At 41.8% G+C, this 12,157-nt stretch overlaps 1 protein-coding gene across 12 annotated transcripts in view; it reads left to right on the top strand.

Annotated features, from left to right (window-relative positions):
- CNOT1 (CCR4-NOT transcription complex subunit 1) overlaps positions 1-12,157 on the top strand; it is a 60,408-nt gene that overhangs the window by 47,124 nt on the left and 1,127 nt on the right. For 8 of the 12 annotated variants that reach the window (XM_087739153.1, XM_087739152.1, XM_087739154.1 and 5 more), the window contains 13 exons: positions 1,696-1,838; positions 2,430-2,538; positions 2,633-2,802; positions 3,928-4,180; positions 6,031-6,279; positions 6,904-7,067; positions 7,334-7,451; positions 7,931-8,032; positions 8,283-8,456; positions 9,844-9,993; positions 11,152-11,332; positions 11,706-11,838; positions 11,943-12,077. In XM_087739153.1, the coding sequence (XP_087595279.1) occupies positions 1,696-1,838; positions 2,430-2,538; positions 2,633-2,802; positions 3,928-4,180; positions 6,031-6,279; positions 6,904-7,067; positions 7,334-7,451; positions 7,931-8,032; positions 8,283-8,456; positions 9,844-9,993; positions 11,152-11,332; positions 11,706-11,838; positions 11,943-12,077 (2,081 nt within the window). The remainder of the gene's footprint in view (positions 1-1,695; positions 1,839-2,429; positions 2,539-2,632; positions 2,803-3,927; positions 4,181-6,030; positions 6,280-6,903; positions 7,068-7,333; positions 7,452-7,930; positions 8,033-8,282; positions 8,457-9,843; positions 9,994-11,151; positions 11,333-11,705; positions 11,839-11,942; positions 12,078-12,157) is intronic. The other 4 variants (XM_087739156.1, XM_087739158.1, XM_087739159.1 and 1 more) reach the window with 1 other exon arrangement.

Below are 12,157 nucleotides of genomic sequence, written 5' to 3'. Positions count from 1 at the left end.
GCTGATGACTGTATATCTTCATGCATCCTGTGGAACTTGCTTGGTGAACAATACTGAACAACTGCTGTCTTTGGAAATTCAGTAAATAAAATTGGAAGAGGGCCATGGTGTTCACTTGGTGTATTGTACACGCAGTGGCCAGGCTACTGTGGGAAGAAGCAGGTACAGAATCCTGGGACTTAGGGGAGTTTTGTTCAGATGTGGCGAGTAGAGAGGTGTTGCACTCCAGAGTAGTCTTTGATTTCAGGATGACTTGGAGGCTAAGACGATGTGTGAACTGCCCGTGTAGGTGGATAGTATTGAGTGTAGTACTGGATTTATAGTGGCACGCTTGTGTATTGTATTTTGCAGTAACTGAGAAGGGAGTATGTGGGGTGTGTTGACCTTGGCCAACAGCCAAGCATCCATGCAGCTGCTTGCTCACTCCCCTCCCCTGCAGGATAGGAAGAAAATAGAGGGAAGGCGAGATGACTTGTTCATTGAGATTATGACAGTTTAGTAGGGAAAGCAAAAGCTGTGTGCACAAAGAAAAAAAAAAAACACTACTTCCCATCAGCAGGCAGATGTCTAGCCACTCCTCGGAAAGCAGGGCTTCCACATGTGTAACATTTGCTTGGGAAGGCAAACATCATAACCATGAATGCTCCCCTTCATTCTCCTTTCCCTGAGCTTTTATTGCTGAGCATGATGTCATATGGAATGGAATAATCCCTTTATTCAATTTGGATCAGCTGTCCTGGCTGTGTTGCTTCCCAGCCTCTTGCCTATCCCCAGCCTACTCGCTGGTGGGGGAGGCAGAGTGGGAAAGAGAAAGCCTTGATGCTGTGTAAGTGCTGTTCAGCAATTGGCAAAACAGTGGTGCGTTGTCAAGACTGTTTCAGCACAAATCCAAAGCACAGCACCATATGGGCTGCTATGAAGAAAATTAACTCCATCCCAGACAGAAGCAGTAGACTGTACCAGGTGGGGAGTGTTGCAGTGAGCTCTGCGAGCTGAGCTGGCATCAGTGCCTGTGTAATAGTGCAGAGCATAGTGACAGATGTGGAGAAGAATCCATTTTGAGTACAGTGGAAGGATACTGAGCTGTCTGCACGAGGATCCAAGAACAGTGGCAAAACAAAAGTAACTGGAAGCTGGAGGGAGGCTCTTTGTTCTTGACTGATATTGCTCATACCTACTAAAGGGTCTAGTCCTCACTAGGACTTGACCAGGTAAATTGTGCTGCCACTGTAAAAGACTTATCTTCTATTTGCTGTAGACTAGCACAGATGCATCTCTGAGTGTTACAGCTGTTTGTCTCAAGAACCTGATAGCTGACCTCTGGCAGGTTCTGTAAATTTTCTGTCATGTAGTTTTTCACGAGCCGTAAGCAGAATTGCTTGTGAGGAGGCATTGACTTTCAGAAGCTGCAGCACAAACTAATGTGGTCTTCCATACTACTTGGTGCATATATAAAGCCAATGGGATATAGTGAGACCATAGGCCTGTTGGTGGTAGTCCAGCTGTGTACAGTGAATGTGTAGAAAAAGGTGTTAAAATCTCTCACATAGCCTTATCAAGGGGTCAGCACAATAGGTAAATTGGTTTTTTGCATGTCTGCTGAGTCTTTTGGTGATAACTCTTGGTGATCTCATTTGCAGAAGACTTGGAAGAGGACTTGTTTTTTCCTCTGCTAACAGGTTGCATCTGTTCTAGGCTGTAGAGGGCTTACTGGATGCCACCAGTGGGGCAGATGCTGACCTTCTGCTTCGCTATCGTGAGTGTCATCTGCTTGTGCTGAAGGCTCTGCAGGACGGCCGTGCATATGGATCTCCGTGGTGTAATAAACAAATTACTAGGTCAGTTATGAGACAACAGGAACACTGACGTAGCTTTCATCATCTTTTGGGAGTTACTGTGTTATTCTGAATCACTTGGCTGTTAATATTTTGCATTGCTGACATTTGGACAGACAAAATAACTAGCTTTTTTGTGAAAAGTAACTAGATCTTCTGATAATGCTGCTTCATCCTGGAACATGATAGGAGTCTTTAATGGAATTAAGCATTAGAGATGCTCTGGGGTTTTTTTTCCTCATTTTATAGAGAATGTCTCTATATGCTGCCCCAAATTACGTGATGTGGCATATGCCTGCAGCAGAAGCACTAGTGCTTCAGCTAGGCAAATGTGCCACTTTGTTCTCAGAAGAGAGGCTGAATAAATGGAAGCTCTTGAAGGGCTGTTGTGACCAGTTGTGCAGGGCAACAAACGCTTGAGGCTGATTGTTCTGAACTCAAACATTACCTTAGAGAATGCTCTAGAAAAGGCTTCTTTTGGAGCTGAGTAATGAATCACAGTGAATGGTACCGTTTCTGAAGTATTAGATTTGAGTTGCTTTGCTTAAACTGTGTTATTTAAGTATGCTTTTTAAAAGAAGTCCAATTCTTCAGGTGCCTGATTGAATGCAGAGATGAGTACAAGTACAACGTGGAAGCTGTGGAACTGTTAATCCGCAATCACCTCGTTAACATGCAGCAGTATGACCTTCACTTGGCTCAGGTAAAGGGAACCTGCTCTTTTGGAGGAGAAAAGTTATGGTTAGTCCACTGTAAGATTTGTGGCTGAACTTTAATTGCCTTTTTCATGTTGACAGTCAATGGAGAATGGCTTGAACTACATGGCTGTGGCCTTTGCCATGCAGCTGGTAAAGATCCTGTTGGTAGATGAGAGAAGTGTCGCCCACATAACAGAGGCAGATCTGTTTCACACAATTGAGACACTCATGAGGATTAATGCTCATTCCAGAGGAAACGCCCCGGAAGGGTGAGACTGAAATACTGTGCAATATATTACTTCTCTTGTGCTCATTTATGATTTGAATGTTATATAGGCAATGTCTCATATCATTCAGTCATACAGCTTTAAACTTTCTCTAGGGCTGCAGTCCTATGTTAGTTCAAACTGTCACGCTAATGTAATTGTGCTGATTTTACATCAAAATAGAGGCAGCTGCAGGATCATGTGAAACTGAATGCTTGAGCAGGAAAGTCTGTCTGTGCGCTGTGCTCCAAAATACCATGGTACTGTGAGAAACTTGCTTGAATTCCTGCTTTATCTCAAATTTAGGCAATATTATTAACTGTTTAAATCTTAAATATCTAGGTGGTAATATGTTAATTTGTTAATCACAAGCAATTCATCAAATTAGACAATCCTTTCCGTTTTCTTTAGACAATTTTGTTCAGAGTCTACAAAGCAATCATCCACCAGTCTCACATGGCTTGTGTATCCACCAGCAGATAATTGGGCAGCAAATGTTGCCACAGCATCTGGAAATACCTGTGGGACTTGTAGGCCTCCTGTTACTAAGGTGGAAGCAATTGCTGCTGGGTTTGAGAAAGACAGGGATTGGATTGTGGAGAACTTTGGATTGCTGCGAGAGCAGCCAGCAGCTGGCTGGTGGTGGTGGTAGTAGCTGCCACTACCAACACAACTGCTAGTGGGAGGTCCCAAAACAAAAATCCTTTGGTCAGCAGTTGGTGTGGGTCGACTGTCCTCCGCTGTATGACTTGACTTTCACTGCAGCCAAACTTAGTGCCGTAGTCAGGCTGTTTAGCACTGGCATCTCGCTATCTCAGAGCATTTTAGGGCTTCCAAAGCCTGCAAAAGTGAAGCTGTTTCTAGTACTTGTGGTGCTTTGCAGCACAGTGCTGTATGAATTGGAGTGGAACTTCAAAGCTGTATAACTCAAGCGTTCCTTCTTTCAGCATAAACGTATCTGCTTTCATGGCTTATTTCTGCTATTCCAGTGAGGACTGGAAGATACAAAGGTTTAGTGTAAGAAATAACTTGCTTTCTTTCAACTATATTTGACTGAGCTTCCAGTTCCCACACCTTCTGGGGGAGGAGGAATTCTAACCCAGCTCTTGTTCTGATCTGTTGTGTTAGATTACCCCAGCTGATGGAAGTGGTCCGATCAAACTATGAAGCAATGATTGACCGTGCTCATGGAGGTCCCAATTTCATGATGCATTCAGGAATTTCCCAAGCCTCTGAGTATGATGATCCGCCAGGTCTGAGGGAGAAGGCAGAATACCTGCTTAGGGAGTGGGTGAATCTCTACCATTCAGCTGCAGCAGGCCGTGACAGTACCAAAGCGTTCTCTGCGTTTGTTGGACAGGTAGAGCTTTTGGAAAGAAAGGTGCTTTTTATTCAACATAAGTAGGGTGTGATGCCCTCCATTTTAAAGCAGTGTTATAACCCATGTTAGGCATCCTTTTGAAACTTTCAGGTGTCTGGCAGTTGACTATCAAAATTTTGACTGTTTTTGATGGTAAAGTTCTGTAGGAACCCCTAGCAAATCATGTTCTTCAGATACTGTAGCAACAAGCTGTCAGTTCAGACCATGAGTTCTGGGATAAGTCTGGTGGGAAAAGAACTGCAGCTGAGGTAGCTTTTGGGAATACTTCTGACGCGCTCTATGTAATGAAGCTTGACTAGTGTTGCTCCTTATGGGTAACAGTAAAAGCTCTGACAGCCTACAGAAGGAAATTGCTAATAGATAGAGATGCAGGTGAATTGTTTCAGACCATGTGAACAAGGGAATCATTTTTCTAACTGGAATCATGAGTGAGGAAGAACTTGAAACTTCATTAGCTAAAGTGGTGCCTACATTTAAACAGCCTCCAGCATTTCACTGAAGGGCACCTTAACAGGTGTGAGGAACAGCACACATCTGCCTTCCAGGTGTGACTGAGAAGGGAGATGCCCTCAGTAGCCCAGCATGTGTGGTAACAAACTCCCTATATATCTGCAGTCATCTTCCTAAAATTGTGTTCCTGGCAGCTCCTTGACTGCAGCTACAAGGAAGCCCCTGACTTAGTCTAGTTGCATTGTGTTCTCTTTAAATTTCTGTATGACCTCACTCTTCTTATACCTTAAAGTATGCTTATAAAGCATACTTCAGTATAGTGTACTCATAATACTCAATGCACTTTTGTCCCACTTCACTCTTATCACACTTGTTTGCTTACCTTTTGTATGTATTTGATCAGATTTGAAATAGCAATTGAAATATATCGAAGTGCAGTGTTTATGTACAATTTCTTCCTTACAGGCTTCAGCTATGGGTTTTAAAGGAGTATTTTGTAATAACTGCATTACACAAGGTTTTATTACTGAATTTAAATGACCATAATTTTGGCTGCTTAAATTGTATTGGTTCCTTTCCACTAGTCTTTAGGACAAGAAGGAACATAGAAATTTGAAGGCAAATACATGAATTCCTTTTAAAAAAAAAAAAATTTCTCCAGAAATACTAGAAGCTCTCCAAGAGTTAGCGATTATGCTGTTTATATAACTTCATGTCTGTGCAGTAGGAGTTTAGAAGTAAGATGTTTTTTCAAAACACAGAGGTTTCCTGCAGTGTAATTTGTTTAATTTTGATGGCTTTAATACTGTGGGTAACAAAAGGAGGTCTCTTTTTTATATATATATATGTTATTAAAAACAACCCCTTAGTGCAAAACAAACAAAGCCCACCCAGTCTTATCTCTGCATGCAATGTTCCTGTAAGGAAAATTCACTCTCCAAATGCAGTTTGCTTCTACAGAATGTTGTTGCAAAGTGGTGATGGTTCCTGAGCTAGTAGCTGAGGTCTGGCCTTGTACACCCTGTGTGGGCTCCTAAAGGCCTGACAGGCTGAACTGCTGCTGCCTCTTGTCCTTCATGTGAAGTTGAGTACTGGTGGCAGAACTGACACTGAAACGGGCTCCTCAGCTGGGCTGATGGTTGAAAGAATTGGGATCAAAGAGACTCTAGGAGTAAATGTCAATGCTAAAATTGTGTTGCCAACCTCAAGTTGCCTTGAAAATATTCATCTTGCGGAAAAGTAGCAGAGAGCTTGCTACCCATCTCTCTTGAGAGTGTGGTAAAAATTAATTATGCCAGGCAAGGTGGATGCTTTGTAAAGTGCGTGTTGTTTGAAATAAGTTGTAAAACGAACCTTCTGTGGTTACAGTTCTGAGGGTTTTTTTTTCCTTTCTCGGATAGATGCACCAGCAAGGAATCCTGAAAACAGATGACCTGATCACCCGCTTTTTCCGTCTTTGCACTGAAATGTGTGTTGAAATCAGCTATCGTGCTCAGGCTGAGCAACAGCATAATCCTGCTGCCAACCCCACTATGATTCGAGCCAAGTGCTACCACAATCTGGATGCCTTTGTGCGACTTATTGCACTGCTAGTGAAGCACTCTGGGGAGGCAACCAACACAGTTACAAAGATCAACCTCCTGAATAAGGTTGGGAACCCTTTTTGTACTCATTGCATTTAAAGTGCATAATCGGGTGTACCTTTGCTGATAAATGTGAAATGTAGACCTTAATGCAGGCTACTGCTGAAGTATCAGATGAGGACTTTAATGGCTTGGTCACTGAAACGATAAACTGTTGAGTGGAGCATCAGGATGCCAAGTGGCTTTCTCGTTCACAAAGATTTCATATCAAACAAACCTGAAACTTACCTTTGTGCCTTGAAATGAAAAAGTCAACTGCTGTTTTAAGGCATTAGAAAGTGTGGTTGAAGGTTGGTGATTCCTGGGTGTCTGCCTTGGTTTCATGAGGGCCTTGCCTGTACTCGTACACTACTTGGTTTATGGCTAGGTGGTCTTAGGTAGTTAAGACCTTCCAACACTGCCCAGTCAGTCATTGTGACTGTGATCCATGGGGCAGGGAGAGCAAAGTATGGTTGGGAGTTGCTGATACAGATTATAATAGTAATTTACGTAATGCTTCCAATAACTAGAATTTTTGGTTCTTGTTAGAATCTGTTGATATTTTTCTTTACTGATGGTTAAAGTATTATCTGTAGACTGACTTGCAAAGTAATTCTTGCTGTCACCACTGAAATGTCTTGATCTCTCCAGGTTCTCGGTATTGTAGTGGGAGTTCTTCTGCAAGACCATGATGTTCGGCAGAGTGAGTTTCAGCAACTTCCTTACCATCGCATTTTCATCATGTTGCTGTTGGAATTAAATGCTCCTGAGCATGTGCTGGAGACCATCAACTTCCAGACACTCACAGCTTTCTGGTATGTATTTGAGATTGGCCACATTCCTGGTAGGATCAAGATCTTTCATCTAAAGGCTATCTGACTGTTCCTTTGTGGTGGCTTAATCACATTTGGAATAACTGGTTCTCCTATAGACTGTCCACTTGCTTGTTTTAAGGAAGATGACTGGTAAAACCCAAGATGCTAAAACGCCTTGCTTTTAGGGCTGTGTATGTTTTCCCTCAATGTTATGAAAAGCAATCTTATTGCTGTGCACTTCTAACCTGCTCTAACTTTTCTTTCAGTAACACATTTCACATCCTGAGGCCTACAAAAGCTCCAGGTTTTGTTTATGCCTGGCTGGAACTGATCTCCCACCGGATATTTATTGCAAGAATGCTGGCACATACACCACAGCAGAAGGTGTGGCTGCAGTTTATCTCTTCTGAATTAAAAAGCTCACACAGATGCTTATCTGGTGTGGTGCTATTTCACATCTCGAAGTGCACTAGTAGCATGGCTGTTGTTCTGTTTTTGTTGTCTTCCATATTCACAGTAACCTAACTGCATGGAGGAGAGTCTTTGTGTCAATAAACTGATGAATATAGGGTGAATTGAATTTAATAAACATGCCTTTGTCAAAGTCTGGAAGAGCTGTAGTGTGGACCAAATACTGTCAACTCAGTATGGCATGTTGAGTGTTCTGGAAACACCCATAGTATGTATACGATGTGCAGCGAAGGCCCTTGAAATGGGCTGTGCTGCAGTCACTGCTAGAGCTAGCCATAGGACATAACTTTTGATCCAGGTTTATATGAAGACCAATCTAATTATAGTTTTGAACTTAAGATAACTGCTCTTTACTGCGTATTTACCACCTGCTGTTTTTTGTTTCTTGACAGGGTTGGCCTATGTATGCCCAGTTACTGATTGATCTTTTCAAGTACTTGGCTCCTTTCCTTAGAAATGTGGAACTCACCAAACCTATGCAAATTCTTTACAAGGTAAAAAAAAGTCAGCTAATAGATGCTACTTACAACCAAAGTTGTCTGAAAGTAGAGGTGTTCTGGTAGCAAAATAGGATTTATAGTTTATTTCTTAAACACAAATCTGGTGTGGGACAGAAACAGGCTACCTTCCCAGATTAACTTCTTCCTGTTAATGTTAACCACATGACATAGAAGAATGGCTCTGCAAGCTCTTGGGCAGTTTCAACAGTTACACACCTCTTCTATATTATATTTTATTTCACAGGGCACTCTGCGTGTGTTGCTAGTCTTGTTGCATGATTTCCCAGAATTTCTTTGTGACTACCACTATGGGTTCTGTGATGTGATCCCACCTAACTGTATTCAGCTAAGGAATCTGATCCTGAGTGCCTTCCCACGGAACATGAGGCTTCCAGACCCTTTCACCCCCAATCTAAAGGTAGGACTTACTTTCATGATAATGGGAAGCTTTTATGCTCCAAATACTCTTTATCCAGCTTTTTGGTGGAGGTTGTGAAATTTTGGGAACAATTTAACTAATAATTAATGCAATCATTCAAAAGTTAACAGGTAATTTGAAATGTAAGTGACATAGTCATAGTCTGCAGCTAGCAGAACAGCATTTTTAAAGCATGTAGGTTTCAATTATGTTTGTAATGGTCAGTGTTTGACAGTTTCCATACAGAGTGGGATGCAGTCCTTGTCCTGTATGAAATCTGTGGCAGCTGGAAGCATAACGCTTGACTCCGGTCTGTGTGGCTTCATTGGCACCCGTAGATACTTAGCTTGCTTGCAAGGTCTGTGCAGGTTCAACCTGAAAGGACGGGCTGTTGAGACTTGAGAACTGCATTCAGAACCCAGCTTTTGCATGGAAAGCCAGAGGGCTTTTTTCTTTCTAAAGGGAGACTGACTTGATGGTGTTCCTAGATCTGACTGGCACACAGTGGTGGGGCAAGGGTATCTTTATCATTTTACTGTCTCATTTGCCACTGAAAAACAGACTACTTAAGCAGTCTTTGTGGCTTTGCTAAAGCAAACCTGTTTGAAAGTTTAGCCAACAATTCTTGTCTCAGTTTTGTGCAGCTCATGCTGGATTATATAGTTTGTGCTCCGCAGGATGCGTGGGGATTGGAGTTCAGTTAACTCATTGTTGAAGAGCTGGTGTCCGAGCACTATGTAATTGTAAATACTTTTTGATGAGAAACACGGACACCATCTTATCTTGAAAATAATGAGATAAACCCCTATTCTGAAGCAAGACACTTGCATAATGGGGAGAGACTTTGAGAAGTGTTAATGTTACCTAATTAAATTTTTGGGCATGTGCCAGTTTCCTGGGGGGGGATGGGACATGGTGATTAGGCGCAAGCTTTCACATGCTGCTAAAGCATTGTCCTGTTATTCTTCATTGCCTAAGCTATGCAGTGATGGGAGTGAAGCTGCAACACTCATTCAGTTAGTACTTCTTGAGACTGAAGAAGGCTGTTCTTGACTTATGTGGTTGTTTTGTACTCTTTTAAATTACCAACTGTCTTGAGTGTAGATAGGGAGATTTCAAAGGCGGTGACTGAATTCCCCTACAGCCTTCACCCTTGAATTCTTTTATCCTCTACTCTCAATTCTTAGAGACAGTCATCTAATAAGTTTGTACATTAGAGACCAAGTTTCTTCTGAAATCTGCAAAAGCCTAGCGTTTCCTTTTCATTGCTAGTAGGAAAAAGCAATCAACAGCAGTAGTTGATGTAATATCACTTACAGATCTGGTTTTGCAATTTATTCCTTTAGAGATTGCTTATGGTTTAGCTGACTGGGATTTCTCTCAACAGGTGGACATGTTAAGTGAGATTAACATTGCTCCACGAATACTCACGAATTTCACTGGAGTGATGCCACCTCAGTTCAAGAAAGACTTGGATTCCTATCTCAAAACCCGTTCTCCGGTCACCTTTTTGTCTGACTTGCGCAGCAACCTACAAGTGAGTGGCTAGTTTCCGAGGATGCTGAATTTAAATAGTGTGGGATAAATGATCTCGTTGGCTGAGTCACCCTCCTTTCTTGCAGGAGTTTTGTTGGTGTGTAGCAAGCATGTGTTCCAGGCAGTAGAAAAGCCTCTGAAAATGCACACTTCTCTGAATATTTCCTTTACCACTCCCTAGCAGGATGTTTAAGTCTGTGTTAAGTAGTTTCAGCCAGGTGGAATTTAAGGAAAGAGTGAATGTTGACTTTAACAACCCTAAAATGATCTAATTTAAAAGCAGATGGTTTTATCTTCATGAGCTGCCAAATGCTCATGTAAGTGAAAAATGCAAGGTTATCTAAAACTTCGACTCTTCCGCTTGTGTGTTTCTAGCGCACAACCTTGCAAATCTTTAGTGAGGAATGTAGTCAGAGCTGATTGCATCAAGCTTGCTTTTTTTTGTCCTTGACCATTGGGTGATGAAGTCTTGTGGCTTCCCTCACAGACTCCAGCACTGTTTATCCAGGCATTGTCTGAGATTCAGTGGGTTTTACTGAACTTGATTGCGTTTTTTTAGAATCTGATTAAATTGTCACTCCAAATGGATTCATTGTTGCTAGTTACTGAAATCTATGGATCTGCATGCTAATGCTTTAGCCAAAAAAAAAGGCAAATTAGCTGAAGCCCAGTTCAGAGCTTTTTTAGCCAACTGCATGCATTTAACACATCACGTGGTTTGGCTTGTGACAGATTTCAGGACTGAAGTTGGACTTTCTCAGCAAATTGCTCAGACTGAAGCATTCACACAGGTGGTGCGCATTTCAGCCAGCCTCTGGCACTGCTGGTGAATTTGGATTGCCTTTACCTGATTTTTTTTTTCTTTTAGGTAGGGAGTACAAAAATTCTGTTGGGTCTGTCAACACTTTGCTGATGCTTTTGAATATATATATATATATATGTGTGTGTGTGTATAGATATACACACACACACACACATATATATATATATAAAATTGCTATGTTACAAAAAGGTAAATGCCAAATTGAATTTGTGGATGTCTAAGTGTGGTGTTGTCTGTATAATCAAGAAGATACTTGGATGCTGTTGTTGTATATGCTGTACCTTCAATTGCTGAAGGAGTACAGAATGTTAATGCCTTTCATATCTTTGCTATTAGGTATCAAATGAACCTGGCAACCGCTACAACATCCAGCTGATTAATGCACTGGTGCTCTACGTAGGTACTCAAGCTATTGCGCACATTCACAACAAAGGCAGCACACCCTCTATGAGCACCATTACCCACTCAGCTCACATGGACATTTTCCAGAATTTGGCAGTAGACCTGGACACTGAAGGTGAGCTGGAAACACTTCTAGTTCATGCGATGTCGAATTTAACAGCAGATTGTTTGAGCTATGAGAAATACAGAAGATCATTTCATGTAGCTGCTAGTGAATTCACAGTAAGTAATGCTACGTTAGAATATTAAACTCTGAATACAGGAGCAATATTAAAACCAAATGTTCAAGATATTCAAGGGAATAAGTTTAATGAAGAGGAGTTCTTACTGCCCCATCAGCTTGGGTTGATAAGGCTTTTTCATATCTCCAGTTGTCTTTGTTTCTTGTACCTTCGTAAGGCAGGTTCACAAACCTTAGTTGCTGCTTTATTCCTTTTTGTGTGTGTGTGTAAGGAAAACCATATGTACTCACTGTTCCTCTTCTGCAGGCCGGTACCTTTTCTTGAATGCAATTGCCAATCAGCTGCGATATCCCAACAGTCACACCCACTACTTCAGTTGCACCATGCTGTACCTGTTTGCAGAGGCCAACACTGAGGCTATCCAGGAGCAGATCACTAGGTGAGAGGGAAGGCATTTAACTTGCCAGCATTCAGCTTTTCACTTTCCTTCCATGTGTATTTTGGATCTTTGAGCTCTAACTGTTTTTTCCTTTTGGATTTCAGGGTTCTCTTGGAACGACTGATTGTAAATAGGCCTCATCCCTGGGGTCTCCTTATTACTTTCATTGAGCTGATAAAAAATCCAGCATTTAAGTTCTGGAACCATGAGTTTGTTCACTGCGCTCCCGAAATTGAGAAGTGAGTATATATCTGAAGCAGGGGCTGAGATGCACCTTGAGTTTTTGGTGCTTCATTGTGGAAGCACCATTTGCTGCCAT

This window comes from Nipponia nippon, unplaced genomic scaffold (genome assembly GCF_047370975.1).
Source record: "Nipponia nippon isolate SJK-2023a ecotype South Korea unplaced genomic scaffold, ASM4737097v1 scaffold_7, whole genome shotgun sequence".
Lineage (NCBI taxonomy): Eukaryota > Metazoa > Chordata > Aves > Pelecaniformes > Threskiornithidae > Nipponia > Nipponia nippon.
Note: the sequence above shows the minus strand (reverse complement) of the source record. Positions and strands in the feature narration are given on the sequence as shown.